The sequence below is a fragment of the Molossus molossus genome, unplaced genomic scaffold (genome assembly GCF_014108415.1).
Source record: "Molossus molossus isolate mMolMol1 unplaced genomic scaffold, mMolMol1.p scaffold_m16_p_1, whole genome shotgun sequence".
In the NCBI taxonomy this organism is placed as follows: domain Eukaryota; kingdom Metazoa; phylum Chordata; class Mammalia; order Chiroptera; family Molossidae; genus Molossus; species Molossus molossus.
In genome coordinates this window covers 111,311,847-111,337,637 of record NW_023425344.1, presented here as the reverse complement: position 1 = coordinate 111,337,637, position 25,791 = coordinate 111,311,847, and the positions used below count along the sequence as shown (strand labels likewise).

The following is a 25,791-nucleotide window of genomic DNA, read 5'->3' as shown; positions in this document are numbered from 1 at the left end:
TCCTGGCCATTTTTGAGCACACATACAAATGAGCTAAACTGTGGGAAGCAGCACAGTTAGGGAAAAAGTGCCTGTTCTTTGCCGCTGTCATTAGGGAAAAGCAAGAGAGCAACGTGGACTGGACCTGCAGAGAGCAGCGTCACGGGCAGGGCAGTAGAAACGTGCCTCGTATGATTTTGAAACAGGAAGAAGAAACACTGAAATACATTGTTTTCAAGGTTAAATGAATTACATCCTGCAGCTCTGAAACATACAGTCACTACAGAACTAATTTTGTAATCTTGCTGAATATGTTTACGAAATGTTTAAGTGTGACAGCAGAATCCGTGCCCAGCTCACGGATGCTGCCTCTGTCCACACACTGTCTGTGTGCAGAGACGGATCTGTGATCTGGTCGCAATGCCTGGCGGGGCCCCCACCCCTAAACAGGCCGGATCCATGCCTTTGCTGTCAGGCTCAACGAGGTGAGCCACCTGCGCTGGTAATTTGTCGACAAGGGGAAATCTAGTTGGTTGTGAGAGCTTGAGGTAAATGGTCATGTAAAGATGTAAAGCCATGCCTGGTGGCTGGGCTGGTTGGAACACTGTACTGTGCACCAGAAAGGTTGTGGGTTCCATCCCCAGTCGGGGTGCATAAGGGAGGCAACTGATGATATTTTTCTTCCTCTCTCTCCAAAATAAAAAATATATTCTTGAATGAGGATAAAAAAATAAAAGATGTAAAGTCATGGCTGGGTTGGCCATGTTGAAACTAAAGCTGTGAGGTTGCAGACCTCCGAGGGAGGTTTGAGGGAGACAGGGATGGCATACACAACACAGGGAGGAGCAAAAGGCAGAGGGGAGAGTCCGCTGAGCTACCTTTGTTTCTGCCCTCTCTCAGCCTTTTTGTTTATTCTGTGGGTCATGAGGTTTCTTACTTAGCTCAGAGTAACAGTCCTATCACAAACACTAATCTCTTCTACATGCTATATATTGTTTGAATGTGTACGTGCAACCAAGAATATAAAACAGAACAAGGAAAAATAGGACTGGCAAAGCTCAGAAGAAAAAATTATTCAACTTCCAAAGTGTGGGAAAGATTTATTCTGGAAACTTAGAGATGAATATAAGATTAACAGAACATTTTTTCAAAAATTGTAAATTGTACACTAAAAATAATTTGTCAGCGATTAGCAAAGAAAGAGGTGATTATAGTAAATTGCCACTGTGTATCTATGAAGAGGCCATGCTAAAATAACATTAATTTCTCTTTGTGACAGTGTCACTAGCGTGGTAGATCCAAGGGCTTCTTGGACACTCTGTCACATCACCTCTGGGAGGGACAGAAAATTGTGACAGAGCGTATAGACAGAAGGTGTGTGGCATCATGGCTAAGAGCATAGGTCTGAAGACACAGAGCCTGTAGAAAGCCTGGCTTTGCCACCTATGATCTTCATCACCTATAATCTTCATGATGGTGGATAACCTGTATTTGCCTCAATTGTTTCACCTGTCAAATGGGTATAATATTTCCTACATTAGATGGTTGCTGTCAATATTACCTACAAATAATAAATGCTTGATAAAGATCAGCCATCGTTATTTTTACCAAGCTGTTTGAACGGCGCTATTATAAAAGTGTTCAACAATAAATCATTTAAATCAAAGGAACCTATCATTTTGGAGTACTTGAAACAGGCACCATCTTATTTGACATCTTATCGGTTATTTTTGAAGAAGCAGTAGGCCAATGACCAAAGAATCTACATAAAAGTGAATAATGCTCTACAGACCAGAGAATCAGGACTTAGAGAAATCATAAACTTGTGGAATCTCAGGCAAAACAGTCAAATAAAACTTACTAGATGTAATATCCTGGGATGGCTATAAAGCCATTATAATTCATGTAAAAATGACCTGGAGAGTATAGGTCTTTATATAGTCCAACATTACAACCCGATCAATGATAAACTGACTTAGCCTCAATACCAGATGTATAGAACCAGATGAGATAGCCCCAGCATTCTCGGTCCTGGATAGGTTAGTTGCAGTGTTCCATCCAATCATGGGCCACATTCTAAGAGACAATGACATACAAGAGAACATGCAAAGGAGGGTGTCCCATAGGAGCATGCCACTTGAGGACCAGGGAGGGAAATGAAGAATGAGAATTGAAAAAATGAGGCCAAGACTTCATGATGATTTGCTTGAGAGAACTCAGACATCAAATTCATGGACTTAGATGTCTACATTCGCTCTCTCCCCTACATGCCTTTCACACTACAGCCTTGCTCCTGCTTCCCCCACCCCTCAACCACTGCTCTGCACAGAGCCACGCTGGTCTCCAAGGGACATTGCTCAACCCTGACCCTTCTTAACCCTTTGGGAGAATCTCACTTACTGATCACTATCATCTTCTATTTCACTCTCTTCCCTCAGCTTCCATAACATAATAACCTCCTAGTTTTCCTCCTTCCTTTTCTAACCAGCCACATGCTCCCTGTTGACCTTTAATACATGCTCTGGCCTTCCTGTGCAACTCTGTGCTGATTTCTCCCAAATCCATTACTTCTGTTGGTATAGTCAGTCACCTAAAAGAAATCGCCTCTTCCACATGGAGACTCAGGCTCAAAGTAAAAATGAAAAAGGGACATCAAGTTGTAAAATACAGGAAGAATTATTATTTTTTTTTATCCTCACCTGAGGATATTTTTCTATTTATCATCAGATAGAGTGGAGGGAGGGAGAGAGGGAGAAAGAGAAAGAGAAACATGGATGTGTCACATCAACTGGTTGCCTCCCGCATGACCCTGACCAGAGCAGGGGACGAACCGCAACCAAGGTACATGCCCTTGAGTGGAATCGAACCCTTGACTCATTGGTCCACAGGCCAATCCTCTAACCACAGAGCCAAACCAGCCAGGGCTAGGAAGAGTTCTTAAAGTTGGCTTTCCATATCTGTATGAGCAATATGGTGTTACTCCTTTAAGCCAATGACCCTTCCTCCCATTGAATATTTTATTTCCAAATCTCAATCACTTTGTTTTGAAGACAAAATAATGAAGGATAGATGTGATTCCCAAAGGGCTCTTTACCAACCCACACCTCTCAGCAAAGTTGGGCACTATGTCCAACCAGTACCTAATCGAGTCCTTTTATAGTTTTAGTTTTATTAATTCAAAACAACTCAATTCTGGCTGCAGTAACAGTCACTCAATTGAGACTTGGCTAAGCCACTTGAAGAAAAACAACAAAAAACCTTGAACTACAAGTTAGGAAAATAATGAAAACTAGATTTTGTGTTTGTGGCTTTGCTCTCCTTAAATGGTTATTTGTGCTTTTAGATTTTCCATCACAGACAAGCCACTGTAGAGATTGCTCTGGTCTTGCCCCTTGGCTTAAAGAAATGGAAAACCTCTCTCCCCTTTGGCAGCAGCACCACTGCCTGGAAGCCTCTGCTGACCTTCTGGTTCTCATTCTGTCTGTGCTGCCCCAGATAGGTGGCACGCTGCTCACACCCATCAGGAAGGGCCCCTCCTGAGCTGCTCTGCAGTTCTTGGAACAAGTATTTTTTATTTGACATTTTACAAACACCCCCCCAAAACTATCTGATGGGCCTTGTCACCATTCCATCCTCAAGTAAGTCCAGAAAGCTGGAGTCCAGTCCCTGGAAAGGTTTCATCTCATTTCCTCCCCACTCTTTCTGCCAAAGTCTCCTTTCAAGTCCAGTGCAAAAGCGTCCTCCTCTATGCAGCTTTCTCCGCTGGACTTGATCAGATCACTGCATGGCGCCTTCACATGGTAAACACATGCCGCGCCCTGCAGGGCCATCCATTCTAGTTTGGTTGGTGTTCAACGTGATAGAACTGCAGTGACTGTGTAGGGCTACTACCAAAAGGCCGGTGTGGAATTCGGCTCTTTCTCATTAATGAAGAGCTATCACTAGGCTGATGCTAAACCATGTCTGTGACATTCGATTTAACCTGAGCTCCCTGGACCCCTGTATGATTCCCAACTCTGCAGTCAGTGCTGGGTTATGGAGTTAGGAGGAGACAGCTCCCACCTTCCCAGAGCTCGGAGTCCAGGAGGGCATGTGGACAGTCACAGCTAGTAAAGATTTAGTATGATAGACTACTGTGTGTGTGGTATGAAAAGGGGCTTTGAAAGCAACTTTTCCATTTTTTTCCCTAAAGAATGATCAAGATCTCACCAAGTGAAAAAAAAAGAGGCTACTCCAGGTACAGGAATGAAACAAACAGACTGTTATTAAGCCCATCTAAACACTCGATCAAGGGAAGTGGACTTTAAAGCCATTGTTTAGCCCTGGCTGGTTTGGTTCAGTGGTTGGTGTGTTGGCCTGTGGACCAGAGAGTCCCGGGTTTGGTTCCCGCTAGGGGCACGTACCAAAAAGCCATTGTCAGGTTTGTGATGTTTGTTTTATGTTGTATCATATTTTCTTCAAATACTAGTAAATATAACTTTCTAATGGGTAAACACTATGGTTACTATTCCTATAATATTGAACGTTTCTAAGTATAAACCAAGGTTTTCTTTATCCCATAAAATTGTCCCTCAAAAACAAGGCAATCCATATATTCAGGACCTCAGAAAGCCTCTCAAAGTACAGGAAGTTCCTCTTATTTGTTTTGAAAAGAAGTGTGCTATTTGGAAAAGATATGTTAACTTCAAACAACCTCAATCAATGGTAGTTTTTTTTTAAGAATTGGTAAAAAGAGGATTAAAAAATTTTACAAGGGTAAAGTCTTTTTCCTGAGAATATGTCCTCAAAGTTACAAATGCTGGATGTTGGAAGTCTTTACAAGCAAGGCTTCTAAAAATCACCAATCACCTTAAACAGAAACACACTAAATCACTGTCCTGTGGACAGGTAGGGTGGGGGAAATGTCCTACTGTTATCAGAGTTGGAACTTGTCACTTCAGAAAATATTTCTAGTGGAAACATCATGTGTAAATTCAAAGGTATTTTATATTAACAATGTAGGTGGATAAAGATGATGTGTTAGATGACTCAAAAAGTGATTTTACTAATGATGAAAACTAGATGTCAAAATATATGTAAATTGTATGAGTAAAATTGCTTCATTTACTGTGAGAGTAGAAATCAGTATTTCTAAATTAATATGATAGTTGATAACTTTATATTTGAATGTATAATTACATTAATAAAATAAGTAGCTGCCTGACTTTACAATTTATAGCCCTAAAGAGCTGCATAGAAAAGTTAGTAATAAAGCTTTTGTAAATAAAATATCATAAAAATAGCAGATTACCTCACATTTTGGGTGCCCCAATTTTTAAGCAACTTTTATTGCATAGCATTGTATATGGAAAGTTGAATAAGTGTTACTTGTGTGCATTATTAAAACAAACAGAAACTTCTCTTTTACAAAAAGTTAACTGAAATGAGCATAAATTTAAATAAAAATAAAAATTATGATTCCTAGTATCAGGCAGATTAAGTATTAAATGAAGCCATGGCATCCAAATATTTTTCTTATCTCTTGAAAACAACCCACCTGCCCTGGCCAGTAGAGCACCCGCCCTCGGACTGAAGGGTCTCAGGTTTGATTTCCAGTCAAGGACACATACCTGGGTTACAGGTTCGATCCCCAGCCCTGGTAGGAGCATGTGTGGGAGGCAACGAATTGATGTGTCTCTCTCACATCGATGTTTCTCTCTCTCTCCCCTTCCCTCCCTTCCACTTTATTTAAAAATCAATCGAAAAATATCCTCAGGTGAGGATTAACAACAACAAAAAAACCCCACCAAAAATAGAAGTTATTCTTTCCCTTCTGCATTATTTAATTAACATAAGGTTGGTCAGTCCAGAAGTTATAATGAAAACTAAAAACATCGATAGTTCTTTGTGTATATAATGTAGGAGCTTAAATATCCTTCGTATTAAGATGACGCAGAGAAAGAGGCATGAAGTATTCTGCGCAGGCGCCATGGCTACACACTGCAGGTGTGCAGGGCAGGGCTAGGCACTCAGTTCTTCAAAGCCTGATAACATCTAGTTTGGCTTGCCTAACTTTGTCTGAAAATACAGTGATTTACTTAGCTTCAGAACACGTACCTCTAAATAGTCAGTGGAGCAGTTTATGTGATCTTCCAAGTCAAATTCTAAAAATGTGTAATTCACGGTGTTGCCCGTCGTTGCTTGGATGGTCCAGTTGCAACGCTGATTGTCAGCATAGGGGTTTGGATGATGTATGCTCTCTAAGATGCCATAGGTTTGATTCACAATCCTCACGTTCTCACATGCTGGAAAAAATAACCATGATTGTTAGGAACCGCTATCAAATATGTCAAAATTGTCCCAAGATGTGTGTGAGATTTCCTTTAAAAATACCTAGTTTTAAAAAGTATATATTTATCTAGAAATCTATATATCTAGATATCTAGATCTAGATTTAGATATATAGATATCTGATGCTGCATTTTTTTATGGTGAAAGGATGCCCATTTAGAACAAATATAAAAGAATGCTTAAGTGAATTCACCATCTTCGAAGTATGATGAAACTGCCCATGTTAGAATGGACATCCATTCCTGTGAGTTAGTGGAAAGTCAAATAGCTTAGCACTACTCAGAGATCTGTTTGTATAGAGAAGTGTATTAAACATTCTATGCCTCTGTTTTTCTAATTTTAACATTTGGAAGGGACAGAAATCTTGACCTTTGAATTCAACAGTTTAAAAACACAAAGTTCTATGTGAATGTTAAAAATGAATCACAACACTGCTTTGTTGAATTCAAAAGTCAGCATGTACTTCATAATAAAGGCTCTGTTATTCCTCTAGTTAGTCATCAGGAAGTACCAAACAAATAGGGGGAATGTACAGGACTTGAAGAAAAATGAAAATCTTAAATTAAAAAAAAAATCTTCAATCCAGTGGTGGCATTTTCTTCAGCTTAGTTTTCAACAAATCTATACTATGTACCTCTAGACTAGGTTTGGCGTGTCCTGGGACTCAGTGGGAAATTCGGCCAAACCTAAGGACTTGAAGGCATATGCCTGCCTTTTCTCAAGCCTTTCTTATATCGTCTGTATGACGTGCAATATAAGAGAATGGGGAAATAAACGTTCTATTGAAAAACTTGTCTCTGAAGAATGTGGTTCGTACACACATTTCTACCGAAACCTGGCTTCCTGGCAGGTGGCTGGAGCACCATTTATAAACTTTGGTCTGAAAAGTATACACTTGTGTTTCTTCAAAATCTTCCTTTGCTAGAGCAGTGAGTACTCAAACTATTTCTCTTTGGATATTTTTAGGTAACATTTTTGTCCACACAGAATTTCTAAAGACTGATTTTGTGATTTCCAGATGCCTGCAAGAGGTTACTCCCATTAGGCAGACAGGTGTCATGTGCCTCAGTGACAGAGCAAAACACCTGCCATTAAACCATGTGAGCTGTTCTCAGTACTCAAAAGTTATGCTACTGCCAACCTCTAATTTCAAATGGCAAATTAGAAGGAAAATCTCACTGGTTACCTCTGATTTTTTACCGTTAAGGACCTACATTCACTAAATTACTCCTTTAGTATTCTGAAATTATGGGAGAAAATAAAGTATAGAAATAAAAGGTAACTGAGAAACAAATTAGCACAGCAATAATAAAATTAGAGAAATGATCATATGCGCAACCAAACAGACACACCCCTGGAATTTGGGAGGGTTTTTCATGTACGAATGATGCATTTCTGAGGAACAAATCCATATACCATTAAAACTCAGTATTCAAAACCAGACTTCAGCCTAACCCCAGATACAAGTGAGTCCAAATCTTTCAATTCACACATAATCAAAGTTAAACATTATACTTTCAACTAATCCAAAGAGATATTTTCTATTCAGATTATGATTTTGGGGACCTTCAATTCTATTTTTAGATAATTATGTTAAATTATGGATAAACTTAGATTTAGGGGGCAAGGAACTGTATTTTCAAAAACACAAGTCAAGTGTTTATTAAATAACATAAAGTCAAGAAAATCTTGTTTGTTGAATGTCCATTTTAAAGCTAACATTAGAAAGTATTTAATTCTAGAACTAGAAGGGAACTTTTACAATCACTTAATCTCCTTTCTTTAAGAGAAAAAAAATCATGGAACTCCAGAGAAGAAAAGTGACCTTCCCAGATAGGACAGACCCCGGCACCCCTGGACTTTCTGTTCAATACTCCTTTAATTCCACCAGGTTGCCTCCTGGGAAAGCAGGTTTTAAAATAGCATCTCTACAAAGACCAGATTTTCCCACAGTAAATAATGTGCCTATTCCACGTGTGACTCACAAGGACCCTAGTTTCCCTTAATAAAATTAAGGTACCTTTTGAAGTACAAGACATAAAAAAACCAACTGTGTGGGAGCCACTATGTGCAATGGAATAATGTTTGATACAAATGAAAACTCATTAGCTGTTAACCTGTTACACTGATCTTTAGCTGAACTGCAACTATTTCAGCATATTAAATACCCTTCTAAGTTTCATTAGCTAACTGCATACTTTAGTTATAGGATACATTTAATGCATAAGCATTGTTCCCTCAAACAGAGTTAAAATTTTCTCAATAAGAGATAAGATTTATTTTAATGGCTTATCCTTATTTCAGTTTGTTTCATTCATCAAAAGATTGAAGACCCACTAGCGGCATCAAGCAGCCAGTATACACACTTACTCTGCTGGTATTTGGCCAGGAAGCCACCTCCTTGCTGACCTTCATCTGTCCTCAGTTTTAAAAACATGCTGTCTCCACTAGAACGAATTAGGGGCGGTTTCTCATTCCCACAAAGCTGAGTTAGCAGATGAGAGCTGGTACTTGGGCCGTCATATACCTTTAATAAAACATTTTAAATGTCAAATGATTATGGCTATAAACATTATGTAAGACCTCTGTTCTTCTAAGGAACTGGGAAACGAACACATATATGACATAACAAAAGAAAAACCCTGAAAAAGATATCTTTTAAAATGATATTTAATTGTCCTTAAACTTTGGCTATGAACTTGGACCATTTAACCATGGCTGTGTATAGTTCTAAGGGTGTGAACCCAGGCTGAAATCTGAAGATTGAAAATAAAAGACTATTATATATTTTAGAGACCATAGCTATTATCAGTAGTCTTCTGTGCTTTTTTATTTCATAGATTATAATTTATGACACTTAAATACATTCTTAAATTTAGAATGTTTTTTAATGGAAAAGGCTGAATAGATGGTACTGTAAAAACCTGTACTGGGAGGACTTCAATTATCTTCTCTAATTCACCAATATAGTCCTCTAAATTGTTATTTTGCACTGCATATTTAGAAAGTACATAGACAATAATTTTGATAAGTCTCATAACCTCTCTCAGTAGGCTTTTAATCATATCTTAATAGTCCATATTTCATATATTCTAATACTTAGTGTATATATAGTTCATATTCAATATACTTTAATACTTATGTATACAAATACCAAATCATTCAGTAATACATGCTATACTTAGAAGGCAAGTCATTTTCATCAAATTTTCCTTCAATGTTATATTTTGTTTAAAATGTTTATGTGGATGTTTTGTTTAAACGTTCCCCTTTCTTGAATCTCAAAAAATAAAAACAAATGCATTTATGTGTACTGGGCAAGGAGGAAGCAGCGAATGATACACCCGAAACTTTATACATACAGCCAGATAATCTGCAGTGCAGTCTGGATGATGCTCCAAGTGAAACTCCTCAAATTCCAGTTCAAACGGGCTGCCGTGGCTGGATCTCAGCAGCCAGGAGCAGTCGGAGCTGTGGTAATAGGGCATCGGGTAGTTGGGAGACGTGAACGTGCCCGTGGGAGTGGTGAGGTTGCCCCCGCAACCTGAGGGAGCAAGAGATGGAATGATGCATCGCTTTTCTTTCTGGTCAGATTGAATCTTCTCGTCTGGATCAAGCTGGTACTACTGTTACTCCCCTTTAAACCAAGATGCAAAACAACCACCAAAAAGTAGCTAGCCTAGAGTCCTAACTCATGTCAACGTACTTTCCTTTTTCTAACCGTGTAAGCAGTTTGATGACATATACCAGGGAACCAGAACATTTTCCCTTACTTTGTCTTTCACAAACAAAACGCTGCTAATTCATTCAGATGCATTTACAGTGTTGATGCTTATTACAAATAATAATCGCAAAACGCAGATGGAAAAATAAGGATGAGAGTGTGGCAAGACAAGAACCAAGAAACCGTCCCAGTTGGACTCATCATAAAAGGCAGCTCTTTGCTATTTACCTGTTAATGATCCATCCCAGTAAGCTGAGAATCCAGACCTTGAGTCAAAGACGTCACTCTGAAATTGCACCCATAATTTGTTACTGTGAGAGATGATTCTTGGAGGCAGATCTGAGCCACAGTATTTTCCCCGGGATGGTGAAGTTTCATAGCCTCCATCTCTGTGACAAAATACAGATGTGAACATCCATCAGGTTATTGATAATGTTATTGTACAAACATCGAACATTATTTGAACTTTAAGATTGCAAACACAGCAGCTTAAGTCAATCAATATCTCGCAAAAATACTCTAAAAAACAGTGTTTTAAGTTTTCAATGTATTAAATAGCACTTGAATAGTTTAATAAAGAATAACCATCATTTATAGTTGGCATAACATTTTTTATAGTCAACTGGAAACTGAGACAAAGTGTTTAGTCTTCTCAAAAAAAGTGTCCAGCAAATATCAGAGAATACCAGATAAAGAATCCATAATTATTAAAAGTATAAACAAATATTGCTTAATTTTACAGAGAAAACGTAAATGTTTTTCTTCTAAAGAGTTTTCTTTCTAAAAAGTTTGTCTTCTAAGAAAATTTTCAAAATTTAATATATAGCAAACAAGGACATTTTTCCATTTTTGTTCAGATAGAATGGGAGGGAGGGAGAGAGAGAGAGAGAAACACTGCCGTGAAAGGGACACATCGAGTGGCTGCCTCCCGCAGGACCCCAATCAGGGCTGGGGACTAATCGCAACCAAGATACGTGCCCTTGACTGGAATCGAACCCACAACTCATTGGCCCATGGGCTGATGCTCTAATTGCTGAGCCAAACTGGCCAGAGCTAGAGCAAAACTTTTTAAATTTTATTTTTTCCATCACCATGTATCCCACATTTCTCCCTTCCACCTTTCCCCACCCCCCTCCTCTCCCCACAATCACCACACTGTTGTTCGTGTCAATGAGTTCTTTCTCCTTTTTTTCTGCCATGTGATTTCACTCATATGAGGAATTCAATTAACAAACTGAACAAACTATAGAAAAATTTTGAAATATTTTTTTCCTCAAGAACTTTTGGGGTTAATTCTAGTTTATAATCTGTAGCTTTAAAAATAAATAAATAAAGATTCACTCAATATAGAAGTCCAATTATTAACTGCTGTAAATTAAAACAATTATGTTATTTTAGCATCATATAGCACAACCATGATTTATTTTTTTAGTACCTTACCTTATATCATAGAATAAAATATACTTTAAAATAGTATAAGATTCCAGGCTTTTGAAATGCCAAATGAAATATTTGAAACAGATGTATACTAAATTGATTTGCCCAATTTAACTCAAATTTGTGATCTAGAGAAATATCAATAAATAAGCTATCTTAACTTTACTGCAAATATAACTTTTTAGACATATTTTTTCAAAGTAGCTAAGAATTAAAGAAAAAAATGCCATGCACTGAAATTGCCAGGCCTAGACTCATTATTTGTACACAAAAACTGTGTGAAATTATGATAAGCTTGCTATTCGCATCATTTTGAGATCTAATTAGACAAAATGGACAGTGAAGAGTCTAAAATTTAAGTTGATTTTGTACAAAGTAGATATTCAACAATAACAAGTATCCAGTTCCAGAGTGGTAGTACATTTGTTTACTCTGCCCAGACAAAATCTGGAGTTTATTTTCAAATATTCACAATAAAGGAATCACTTCAAAATAACCACGGAATCTTATGCAATTTTCTGTTTTCCTTCTGGTAATTCAGGCTCCAAATGACAAACTTTGTGTCTTACAAGAAAGAACACAATAAGGAGTTTTAGAGAGAATTTCTATATTTTTCCCTTAACCTTCCTAGGAAAGATTATGAATGAAAGTCACGAAAAACATTATGATGAAACAAAGGTGCTTACTTGATTTCCACAAAATCTCCTATACATTCTCCACCAATGGCCCCCTCCAAGGAGAAGTTTGTGAAGTGCAATGCAATCTGTTGGCTGGTTCCCACCGTGATCCTATAAACGCATTTCCAGTTGTTGGGGTAATTACTGGGGAAGTTTGGAGAAGTGAACGTGCCAGATTCTTCTGTATAATCTTCCAAGCATACTATGAAAAGAAATAAACCGCAGGAGAGAAAATAAAAAACGTTATGCTACATTCATAAGACATTCAGTAAGCTGCACTTGATTAATTTGTGCAAATGTACTTGGTGTCTTTTTTAAATAATTGACGCTGTTTAATAGGTGGCTTCCTTCTGCTACAGCCATGTTTGTTTTTTAATCCTCACTCGAGGAGATGTTATTTCTCAAACTTTTTAAAAAAAAAATCTTTATTGTTTTAAGTATTACAGATGTTCTCCCTTTTTTCTCCACTGATCTCCTCCTCCCCACTCCCACCCCCTTCCTGCCTTCCCCACACTTGATTTTTAATAGGCTGTTCTGGAATGTTCAAAGAGTAATTTCATTTCAAAATGAAGTTTGGGAAATCTCAAAGGCAACACAATTATTAGTAGTAAACCTAAGCTAAGTAGTATAAATTTGTTATATGTATCATAAGTGAACACATTTTTATGTTCTTGGAAGTGTGATAATGTTTCTAATTCATGCAAATTTCATGAACATTATAAATGAGACTCAACTACAGAAATCATAGAGGGGGCTTAGAAATAATTTGGTTCTGTTCTCCTTCTCATCTTTTGAAATGGTTTTCACCAAAGCATGCATTTAATGAGAAATGACAAAGCAGGTACCTAGGTCATGAGGTGAAGAATAGGAGATGAGACTCGGCCATGAATCAATGCCCAGCTCAAATGCTGACAAGCTATGCAACCTTGGACGAGTTACTTCACCTCGCTGAGCCTCAGCTCTAAAATGGAGATAGTAACTATCTTTGGGTATGCGTGTAAGGCTTAGAGACAAGGCAACTGAAGGCCTTGGCACATGGTATGTACTCAATGAATGACAGTAGTCATCATTAGATTTCAAAATAGAGCAGAAAGGTGTAAGAAAAATAGAGCATAAATTATGAGGAATAAATTAGATCACATCAAACAGACAGGACTTGGACAAGTGTATGTCCTAAATAATTATTAACTTTACCCATTCAGTCTTTCGGAGTACATATTCACTAACCAACCCACTCAATCTCTTATGCTCTCCAAATCTGAGCTATTCTCCAAAGAAAATCTGGTTTCCATGCATTTTCGTGTGTCTTCAACTAAACCCAGGAATGACCTAAATCTGGGGTCCAGGAGTAGACACAGATCTCCTAGGGAAAGGTTTTGGGGGAGAATGCACTATTATACTTAATCACGAGTGAAAAAAGAAAAGGAGGATGTTTCGGTCTATTTCCCAGTTGCTGTTGTGAAATCATACTCAGAGAAGAACAGAGGACCCACTGGTATTGAGAGCAGACATATAGAAAATATCACAGGTTCTACTACCTATGTGTCATCCTTAGAGGAACAGGCTTTCACCAATATTTGGTGTACTCTATTTGAAGCAGCAAACAATCCAGGCTTTACTGTACTGAAGGAATTGACAGTGATATTTAACTTCAAGGATGAAGGTCGTATACTTTTCTGTATTTTTTCACTGTCCCCCAAGGTATTTCTTTAAGGGGGAAGGAAGGAAAGGAGGGAGGGAGGGAGGGAGGGAGGGAGGCAGAGAGAGAGAAGTGGGGACAGAGGTGGTAGATTAAGTAATTCAGACCCAGGAATAAGTATTACTAAGATAAAAATGAATGGATCACACGGACATTAAATAAAGCTTATGAACCGGTCTCCCTGAGCTGGCAGAACTGAGACTCGTTGACCGCCCAACATTCAGGTAGCTTTAGCCAGTAAATGAAATATCTAGAGTGAATGACCTGCTCATGTCATTTGTACTTAAAGCGATAATGTTCCTTGCTTACCTACTCTACTCCCAGAGGGGAAATACAATTATACTGAATATTTCTAATGTAACGTGCTAGTAGTCTACAGGAGAACAGTTCATATAATCAGAGTCCCATGTAAAGAAACCTAATTTAATGACATTTTTGAGAAGCAATGATAAGCAATTTTCCTTGTCCAGACACAAAGCATTACTGCTGCATAATGGTGGTCTGTTAAACCTCACTGAAATTTTGATGTACATGTTAATCTTTTCTGTTGCTGGCACAAAGGTAAACAGAGTCCCTGATGTATTCAAATGATCCTCCCACTTCACTTTGTCTGAAATGCCTTATCAACAATTTCCGCTTCTCCCCCAGCACACCCTTTAACAAATGCACTCTTACTCATCAATTAAGGTCAAATTCAAACATCAGTTTCTCTATGAAGCCTTTCCTAATCAAGTAGAATTAACTTTCTTTTGCTCCATAAAACTTGGTGCAAATAGTAATTTGAGTCCTAAACACATGTTATTGTGATTGTTTTCATATGAATATATTTCCTCTACTAGACCTTCAAACATGAACAGGAACTTATTTACCATTATTAACTTTCACTTATCATACTACTGGACCAGATCACATCTAGTAAATATTCATTAAAATTACATGACATAATGTATTGAAACAAGAGGGGTGGGATGACTAATTCTCCCACCCTATTCCCCCCTCCATTTCTCTCACCTTGTTTTTCCTCTTCTTCCCATCCTCTCTCCTGAGGAGATTATGTTTTCTAATATTTGATCATGTTTATTAATTCTGAATGATAGAAATTGTCTGCTTCCATCATAACAAGTAACTGGTTCTAGACTAGTCCCTCTCCATAGCAACTATAATAATAGTGCAGTTCTGTCTACCTGCCCTGTTCTTCATGCAATGTTAGTTCTATCATTTAATTCTATTTATATTATAAACTCTAACTTACTATTATTTTGGCTTTGAATCATTACTTGTCTTTTAAAAGAACAATGAGAAGAAAAAACATTTATCATTCTGGTGTTCTTCATTCCTTGTAGATAGATACTTCTTTTCGGTATCTCTACCCTTTGGTGTGATGGACATTATTGCATCTCCTTCTCTTTTTACCTTATTGTTTCTCATTAGAACCCAGCTGTCTCATTTATATCATGGTTTCCTGTGTACAATGTTTCCTTTTTCTCCTTATTTCCCATATATTTGTGAAATGGAAAGAGTCAGGTATGAAGTAGGAGGTGTGAGGAGTGAAGTAGTAGTGTATTAACTCTAAGCAGACTTGCCAATAAGTTAAGAACGTATATTGTTAGCCTTTGAGCAAACACACAAAAAACTGAGGTATCATTAAAAAGCCCATGAAGGACGTGGAGTGGAATTCCCAAAGTGAGACAACGAAGAAGCAACAGAAGAGGAAGGGCACCTCTGAAAACCCAAACCTAACATCACCCTTCACTAGCAGAGGACTGAACGCTTTTCTCTCGGGACTAAGAACACGGCCAATATGTCCAAGCTGACTCTTTCCAGTCAGTATTGTACTAGTCACTGCAATAAGGCGAAATGAGAGAGGCAGACAGAGAGATATTGAAAAGGAAAAAATAAAACTGTCCTTCATCACAGATAAGATCGACTGTAGAATATACTAAGGAGTCTACTAAAATTTTACTCGAACTAATAACTGAGTTTAATAAGAAACAGAATACAAGATACAAATCTTTCAAACAAAAATGCTTAACAAATTAAACACAATTTGCTAAGCAAACAAAAATCTTGGATACATAACTCACATGATATAGAAAAATGAACTCATATTATAAACATAAATGTAAAAAATCAAACTATCGATTTGTAAAAGAATGCACAGAGGAAAACCTTCACAACTTTGGTAGGCACACATTTCTTAGCCAACATACAAGAACTATCAACCATAAAGGAAGAAAAGGATATAGTAGACTTCTGTCCTTCAAATGACAACATTAAGAAAAATAAAATGCAATACGTTTACCTGACAAAGGACATACTTTGTATCCAGAATATGTAACATATGACAATAAAAAGACAAATAACACAAACAAACATGAACAAAACAATTATATGGTAGACCTCACAAAACAAGGTATATAAATTGTCAATGTATACATATGAAAAGGTGCTCAGCACTGTTCATCACCAGAGACATGCACATTAAAACAACAGTGAGCTGCTACTACACGACTGCCAGAGGCTAAAAGTGAAAAGACTGACAGTGCCAAGGTTTGGCAAAGATGTGGTCAGTAGAATTCTCAGTGATTGCAGGTGGGAATATTAAATGATACACGCACTTTAGAAAGAATGTCTAGCCGTTTCTCATAAAACTAAACGTATCATTACCACATGGCCTGGAAATTCTACTCTTAGGTATTGTCCACAAGAAAACTCGTATATCAATGTCAGAGCAGCGTATTTCATAACAGCTAAAAACTAGAAATAACCCAACTGTCCAAATAATCAAATTACGGCCCTGGCCGGTTTGGTTCAGCCGGTTTGGTTGGAGCGTCAGCCTGTGGACCAGAGAGTCCGGGTTCAGTTCCCGGTAGGGGCATGTACCAAAAAAGAAAAAAAAATCAAATTATGATCTATCCACACAATAGAAGGTTATTTATTAATTTTAAAAAAACGTACTTATAAATAGAACCACATAAACAAATTATAGGAGCGTTATGCTAAATGAAAGAAGCCTAACATAAAAGGGTGCATTCCGTGTGTTTCCACTCACACCTTCCTTTTGACCAGGCAGAACCAATCAATGGTGACAATAATCAGGACTGCAGTGGTTCAGATGGAACGCATAGAAAGATTGACCCAGGAGACACTAGGATATTTTCTGGGATGGTAAAAGTGTTACTATTTTGAATAGAGTAATTACATGGATATACACATTTATAAAACTCCAGATGAATTTTATTTACTACACTTACAAAATAAAAATCCATGCTATGGCCTTGACTGGATGGACCAGTAGTTGGAGCATTGTCCCTTACACCAAAAGGTTGAGGGTTCGATTCCCAGTCAGGGCACATATCCAGGTTACAGGTTTGATCCCAGGTCAATGCACATACAAAAAGCAACTGATCAATTTCTCTCTCTCTCTCTCTGTCCCCCTCTCTCTCTCCCATCCTCCCTCTCTCAAACCAGTAAAAACATATCCTGGGGTGAGGATTTAATTTTTTTTTTTCTTTATTGATTTTGGAGAGAGAGAGGAAGTGAGAGGGAGAGAGAAACAGGAACATCGATGAGCGAGAACATTGATTGGTTTCCTACTGCAAACCCCCCCCAGGGATCGGACCCACAACCTGGGCATGTGCCCTGACTGGGAATTGAATGGGCGACCTCTCGGTGTGTGGGTCGATGCTCAACCACTGAGCCACACCAGCCAGGCTTGGGGTGAGGATTTAAAAAAAAAAAAACTGTTGTGTTAAAAGTTTGTACTTTCTGTGCAAAAACAGGTTGAGTTCTCTGAAAAAATCCAATAAATAATTCAGATAGTCAATAAATAATAAAATTAAAATAGAACAATGCAAAATATTTGTGAAAATACACCTAATAGAATACTTAATATTAAAATTTGATTGCAGTTTTATGAGTTTCACATATCTAATTTTATAGGAGAAAAACAATGATTCTCTGAACTTAATGTGTCTATTTCTTAAAGGGCCAGTAACTGCTCTTATCTATCACTGAAGCCTGTATGTAAGGTTCATGTTTTCTGCCCTTGACAGAATAAATAGCTCCTTTCCGAATAATATTAATACAGAGAAATATTAATGCTAAGCTTCGAGTTCTTCTTATGCTTTGCAATAAGCACAAATAAGTAAAACAGAATATATTTCCATAATAACGTGTTGGCATAATTATTACTACATCGATACAAAATGCAAACATAAAAATGCCTTTTGTTTATAAATTAGGTTGCCAAAGGAAGACTCCTACTCAGTGGCACTTCGCCTTTTATGATCATCTAACAACATTTACGAAGAGATGAAAAAGGAAAGTATATTTCTTCGATGCACCATATTCAACTGAGCTAGCAATGGAAAGGCACATCTCTGAAGATCAAAGACAACTATTGACAGGCCTTGTGAATCTTTCTTCCTGACCAACCTCGAAAAAATACAAAAGCTAAGAAAGAAAAGAGAAAATATACAGATACCCTCTGTGGACCATTACAAAATTACAAAGCTATATCTTTCTAAAAATCATCATGTATCTTTGACTCCACTAAGCATTTTCAAATAAGTTTTAGTAACAGCAGTCAACTCATTATGAAAGGAGAAAATCCAAAACAAAGATAATCCCTCCAACCCACAAAGAAATGATGACATCAATTCCATGCGATTCGGGCGACAGAAATGGGATAAAAAAAAGCCTGTGGATTGGGGAGACCCTAGATTCCACCACCTCCCTTCTTTGCCTTATGCAATAACGTGATTATCCAATCACATCAGGGATCAACCTATAAGTGGTGCTTTCTGAAATCATTTGAGATGTTTTGTTTCTGCATGAATCCAGATGACCTCAGATCTTCTAGATATGTGTTAAATAATAGTCCAACCAAAGAGAATCATCAGCTTCTATTGGAATATTTGGCTTAACATTCCTCAAAGTGTAACTTTATCTTAAATGTACAGGTTCAATTTCTCCTTAGGAAAGAAGCCTCCCTAACCAAAATCTAACATTTTGCTCTACAATTCACTCTATGTGGTCACAGAATTGGCTTTTTATTCTTCCTTGCAGATGACCATTTCAAATGAATGTGAATGGAAGCTGACTCACCACAGCAGCTACTGTGAAATGGGTCTTGGACATCAGTAATTATATTGCACATCTGGCACCGTCATTGTGATTCACAGCTATTGTGTGATTTTACCACAGAATGTCTCATTGTATCTTCCCCAACTATATGAAACAGCCAGTCATGATAACCTCCACTTTTTAGAGAGTTATGGATGAGGGTTCTGAGACTCCTGGAGGTTGAGTTCTAAAATCACTGAGTTCAAACATGCCAAAGATAAAAGTTTGAACCCAAGTCCACCCTTTCCAACGCCTGTGCTCTTTAATAATCCCTGGTTTCTCTGTGCAGGAAATGTCAGCTCAGAAATGAGAATGAGTAGAAGACTAGGAATATCATGATCAGATGTTTTCTTTAGCATTTTCATTCTAAGGACTAAAAAATTAAATAATAAGTGCCAGGATCCCTATATACACAAAAGTATGAGAAAATACTGACCAATAAGAAAGTGAATCTTTAAAAGATCAATAGACTTACTAAAGACCCTTTCGAGAGGGGAAAATATCTTAATATGTCATAGCAGAAAATACAGAATTCAAGGTGGATTTAAAGAACCAGAGAGGATTCTGACTTGCCCAGAGCATTCCAAGTTAGCATCAAAGCCGGGACTAGAACCAAGACTTCTGACCTCGTTGTCAGCTTTCTTTGACCGTATCATGGAAAGTACCTTCCACCATGAGCAGTTACAGTCCAGTCCACAAATATATCTTAGTTGCAATTATATAGCAATGTATGTGCTAAGACTTGACCTTCAGAGTCTCTGAGGAACTGCAAAATGTCATTAGAATCATTTGAATTGCCTGGTGAAAACCCACTCTAGATCTATTTGAATTAGAGTTTCTGGGTGGGACCCTGATACCTAAATGCATAACAGGAATATCTCACCCTAAGTTTCTCATGAACAATAGAGTTTGGGAACACTGCTCGACTAGATTTAACCTTCAAAATAGAATCAGGCCCTGGCCAGTGTAGCTCATTTGGTTAGAGCATTATCCTGTGCACCCAGTGGTTGCTAGTTTGATTCTGGTCAGGGCACAACTCAGATTTCAGGTTCAATTCCCTGTGGGGGCTTATACGGAGAAAACCATCTCTCTCTCTCTCTCTCTCTCTCTCTCTCTCTCTCCCTCCCTCCCTCCCTCCCTCCCTCCCTCCTCCCCTCTCTTCCTTCCTTCCTTCCTTCCTTCCTTCCTTCCTTCCTTCCTTCCTTCCTTCCTTCCTTCCTTCCTTCCTTCCTTCCTTCCTTCCTTCCTTCCTTCCTCTAAAATCAATATACATATTCTTGGGTGAGGATTAAAAACATAAAATAAAATCAGAACTCTATTCATTTCTTCTAAAGAAACATTTTTTCGCCCTTCTGGTTATCATTTCTTTCTTTTTAAAAAAATATTTGTATTGATTTTTAGAGAGAGGAAAGGAGAGGCAGAAAGAGAGAGATTGGTAAGAGAGGGAACCAGGGATAGGCTGCCTCCTGTACGCCCCCTACCAGCCCACGACTTGGGCACGTGCCCTCACCAGGAATCAAATCGGCCACCTTTTGTTGGCCCAGGTGATGCCCAACCAGTTGAGCCACAGGGGCCAGGGCTGGTTCTCATTTCTTGACTTCTAACTCTTAGATGCCTCCTCTAGGCACATTCCAAGGTGACTGATGAGAAACAGCACTAAACACACACTAGGGCAGCGTGTGGTGGGGTGGTGGGAATAAGGAGACGGAAATCCCACTAGGGCCCACTTTTGTTTTTGTTTTTTTGTTTTATTTAAAGCCCAGTTTTAACCTGTATTAATGTGGTTCTGCTACTTCCTGCCAATTTCCCCAGACGTGTATAAAGCACTTCTCACTGAAGAAAATAGGAAAGTCTACCACAGTCCCACCACAGCTCTGAACTGAAGGTTACAGCCACACAAGGTGCGGTTCATCCAGTGCATTTCCAAGAGCTAATCTGGACTTGGTGAAACACATAGGTTGGAGACTGAGACTTGATTGATTGGGTTTGACTTCTAAACCAACTAGCTGTGTATTCTTGGGAGGATAAATTCAATTCTTACCTTCAATTGTCCTCATTTAAAAAATAAGGTAATTGGACTAGATTAGTGTTTCCAACTTTCTGACACATCGTAAAAATTCATGTATATCAATCACACACACACACACACACATAGCGATTGCAATCAGGTTTTATGAAATAATACCTAACTTGGTGTGATAAACTCTGATACTTTCTATTCTATTCCACACTTCTAAAAAATGTAGGGAGTGGCCTAATTAGTTGATGCCATGGCCAACTAATGAATTATAAATGTTTTAATGTTTGAAAAACATGGCACTAAATGTTATATAGGTTTTCATCTTATGTTAAAGTAGAAAATGCCTCAGATACATGACATGTCTCAATTCTTCCTTATACTTTTAAAATTCTCTCTTGGTAGGATTATATGAATGTATATGTCGTAGATGTTAATAGAATGTACAATTACAGTTTAAATTAGTAAAGTTAACTGAGCAATTAAATGTGTAACAAGAGAATCCCACCCGAAGTTTCTTACGAACAATAAAGTTTGGAAGCATTGCATGACTGGATTTAATGTACAAGTTAAGTGATTAAAGTTAAGTCATCTCTCAGAATTCAAATATTTCATATTTTAAATTCGCGAATATTTAAAACCTAGCCTTCTGATCAGTCACTAAGTAAACGTTGAGAATTTCTACCCTCTGACATTTCACTTGCCAGTGTTTTGTTTCCATTTCCCCGTCACATCTGGACAAAGGCAGACACGGTGAGGAGGGCGGGAATCAAAGCAATAACCAGAAGCCAATTTCCTTCCTCCCAAACACATGCTTAGAGGCTGACATCATAGCCCCATGGCCTGCACCGCAGATGGAAACGGAACTGGATTCAGTCAGGAAATTCAACCTTTATCAGATAAAGACAGGAAAGACTTCAGCAGACACATTCACACCTGTTGCACGGAGGAACTAGACCTCAAGAACCAAAACCTCATTATTGCCCTAAAAATAACTTCTGCTAGAGGCATAAAATAGAATGAGGGCCAATGACTGAGCTTCCACTAACACTCCTCTGTGATACTGTTTTATTCTGCAGAAAGTAGGAAAAAATAAGATGACAACTGAAAAGAAAGTGTCCTAACCCTCCCTACTTCCAGATGGGAACTCAGGCTGCCTGGCTGTCAGCAGCCCAACCCCCACAGCAGTCTCCAGAGCCAGTCCAGTCCTTCCCTGAGCAAAACAGCAGGTGCCCAGTGAGCAGCCGGGCTTAGCCAACGGGTGGAAAGTGAACACTCCCTGGTGTGCGATTTCAGCCCTGCTGGACCAGAGGCCAAAGGACCAATCAGCACATGGGGAGACACACTGGACAGCCTGTCCAGTTGGTCATCTCAGGGTCTCCTTTTTCATCATTTGGCTTTTCTTGTGTTCTCTTTATCCGTTTCCCTTCCTGTCTAGCTTGCTCCTTCCCTTTTTCTCCACTTACTTTTATTTTATCTGTATCTTATTTTTCTGCAAAAATTAGTGAATTAAAACTGAACTGAAACATGCCCCCTGCCGGGTTATTTCGGTTGCTCCCGGCCCCCCGCTGCGCTCATGTTCCCGCACAGCCCAGTGTGGCCTTAAGGCTGTTTCCGTCGCCACGGAGAGGCGTCTTCCTCTGCATCGTTACAAAGGTTTCCAAGACATTTCAGGAGGCCCTGCCTGCCCTGCCTTGTGTTCTGTTTAAGATACAGCTCGTTTATTCATGCAGCAAATTAAACTTGTGTTCATCGAGTTGATTAAAGCCAGAAGACGTCTCAAAGATCATCAAATGCAATCCCTTAATTTTACAGATGAGAAAACTGTGGCCCAGAGAGTTCAAGTGATTTGTTCCACATCTTAATCTAATGTTCAGTGTGGTTCGGGTGAAATAGATGAGGCAGAAAAAAGTACAGAAGGACGGAAAAGTGTGTGCACACTAAAATTTCTTGCAAAGTCAATTTTGGTCACCGGATGTTAAACACTTGAAAGAAGTCCAGTGACTGTGTCAGTCGTATAACGTAACCTGTTTGAATCACTGGGGATTCAATTTCTCGTGTGCTTGGGCTGGATAATGCACCAGTTCCTAGAGAGGGTCCCACGGGAGAGAAAGGTGCATGATTCTCTCGCACGCGGGATTCTGAAGAGATCTAAAGCCATCTACCGAGACAGAGAACTTGGATCGCTGCGGAGAGCAGCCGCTTTGCCCGAAATGAGAAGCAGTAGCCACTGTGAGGAGAAACAAATGAGAAAGTGGGCAGGGATTCTAAGAGGGAGATTTTTTAAAATGTATTTATTTATTTATTTATTTATTTATTTATTTATTTATTTATTTATTTATTTATCAGAGTGGAGCTTGAAAAGATGAGCACCCGGGGATCTCTGGACACATGACTATGCCAGAGGGAGCACATCTGGTACAGGTAAAGCCCCCAGGCCTTTCTGAAGGGAGCATCCATGAATCACACCATGCTTCTGGGGACCCAAAGGCTTGGCATCTGTCTATTACAGGTTTACATCAGATGGAATTTTGGACCATTAAATCTCTTTCTAAATATGATGCAAAAGGAAAACCCCAACTCTCTGAAATGGTGCACAGCTCAGGTGGGAACATAAACTTCAAATAACATAACATTTTCCTAAATTCCATAGGCGTTGGGTTTGGGTGTCTGTGGTTTACATATTACCTCAAAGACACTCCTGGCAAAGGGTATTTGTTTCCCATGCTGCATTTACAAAGAGCAAAATAAGAATGAACATTAAATAATAGGAAGAATACAATAAAAGGAATAAAGGCTGAAAAAGTTCAGTTTCATTAGGTCAAATTTAGAAATGTAAATTTTGCCAAGAAATCTTCCACTTTCTGCCATAGAATTCTATGTAAGTAGCCTCTTATTCTTATCTGCTATAGTTCTTTTCTAATTTCTTAAAATACATATTTGGTTTCTTCAGTAGAAGAAACAGAATTTTATTTTGGTAGAATTTTAAAGTCATGGAAAAGTTGTAAGAAATAGCTCCTGAATTCCTTTTACCCAGACTCACCACATATTCCCATGTTCCCCATTGCTTTGCCCCCCATCCCCCTCTCGGACTTGCTCACTTCTTTCTTCTCTGAACCGCCTGAGTAATTTGAAAACACTGTATGTCTTTAGCCTTGAAAACGGTATATAGTTCCTGAGAACAAAAACATTACCTTACAAAACCACTTTCCAATTTTCAAAATCAGAAAATGTTATCATTGATACGATATCTTGTGTAATCATTACTCCGTTTTTACTAGGGAAGACACTGGAGTCACTACACATTGTTCTAAATATAGCTGTCATTGTGTGCCACCGTTTCGGGGATGAAGCATTTTCATCGTACTATTTGCAATGGAGAAAAAGAAACCAAGTGTATAAATGCTGTTTTGTTACCTGCTGATGCATTAGTTGTTTCATAGTTTATTAAAAAGCCTTCATAAGCGAGGTCAGCGTCAGCCACAAACACAAGCATTAATGAGTTGCTATTGCTGGTAAGAGAGGGTGGGAATGATTTTCCACAATATCTGTTTGAAACCAAGAAAGAACACAGGCTTAAAATCTTTTAGTACACTTGAAATAATGTATCAAAATTAAATTAGGACATGTAAAAAAATAATAATACACCCTATTATCCTTAAATATGCAAATATATTTTAGTTACAAACAATTACAAAGTTGCAAAGGCCTTCTTATTCATGATTACTTCCCTGCAACAGCTTTGTGTGTGTACCTAGTGATTTGACTTGCGTAAGTTTGATGAAATTAGAAATTACAAGCTATAGTAGGTGTCTATATAGCATATTATTGAACTTATTAACAGTAATGTAATAAACTTTCACAACAGAGAGAAACCATATATCATAAATGCATAGAGAACAGACTTGAGTCAGCTCTATCATTTTCAGCCATTATGACTCTGAGCAGATCAATCAACCTCTATGCCTCAGTTTTCCCATCTCTAAACTGGGGATGATGAGTAGCTACTTCATAGGGTTGTTTTGAGAAGTTTGTGGGTTAATATACTGTATGTAAAGGACTTAGAACAGTGCCTAGAATTGTAAGCCCTATATAGGTAAATCTATTATCTTTACACAGTGGTCTATGAAGAGCTAAGAGTTTGATGACTAAGGCATGTCAACTTTCTGTTGAATAAAACCAGTTTTACTCAGAAAAACTATTCTAATAACACTAAAAGTAAGCTTGTGATAAAAGACATGCCATGAGCATTTTTCTAGAGAAAAACCCATGAGGAGTGACTAGAAAACAGAAATCTCAACTCGATGCACACTTGGTGAAATTAACCAAAATGCAATGACAGAGGGAAAAGTAGAAATCAAAATAAGAGAAAATATTGAATTTGGGCAAATGATTAATTAATTTCTGAAAGAGGAAAAGACAAAATATTAGTGTATAATACTATTTTAATACTAAAATAGATTTAATATCTTGATCAAAATAAAATTGAGTGGCCCTGGCCAGTTTGGCTCAGCAGTTAGAGCGTCAGCCTGTGGACCAATGAGTCACAGGTTCGATTCTGGTCAAGGGCATGTACCTTGGTTTTGGTTTGTCTCCAGCTCAGGTCAGAGTCGTTCAGGCGGCAACCAGTCAATGTCTCTCTCTCTCTCTCTCTCTCTCTCTCTCTCTCTCTCTCTCTCTCTCTCCCCCCCCTTCCTGTGCCCTTCCCTCCCTCACACTCTATCTGAAGATAAATAGAAAAAATATCCTCAGGTGAGGATTAAAAAAAACAAATAAATAAATAAAATAAAATTGAATGGAT

General features: G+C 38.3%; 1 protein-coding gene across 1 annotated transcript in view; it reads right to left on the bottom strand.

Moving 5' to 3' along the window:
* Positions 1–25,791, bottom strand: part of CUBN (cubilin) — a 292,271-nt gene that overhangs the window by 206,160 nt on the left and 60,320 nt on the right. Inside the window, exons 22-27 of the mRNA XM_036275497.1 lie at positions 24,408–24,538; positions 12,157–12,349; positions 10,262–10,422; positions 9,672–9,853; positions 8,680–8,836; positions 6,076–6,263 (exon numbers count right to left, since the gene is read on the bottom strand). Of these exons, the coding sequence (XP_036131390.1) occupies positions 6,076–6,263; positions 8,680–8,836; positions 9,672–9,853; positions 10,262–10,422; positions 12,157–12,349; positions 24,408–24,538 (1,012 nt within the window). The remainder of the gene's footprint in view (positions 1–6,075; positions 6,264–8,679; positions 8,837–9,671; positions 9,854–10,261; positions 10,423–12,156; positions 12,350–24,407; positions 24,539–25,791) is intronic.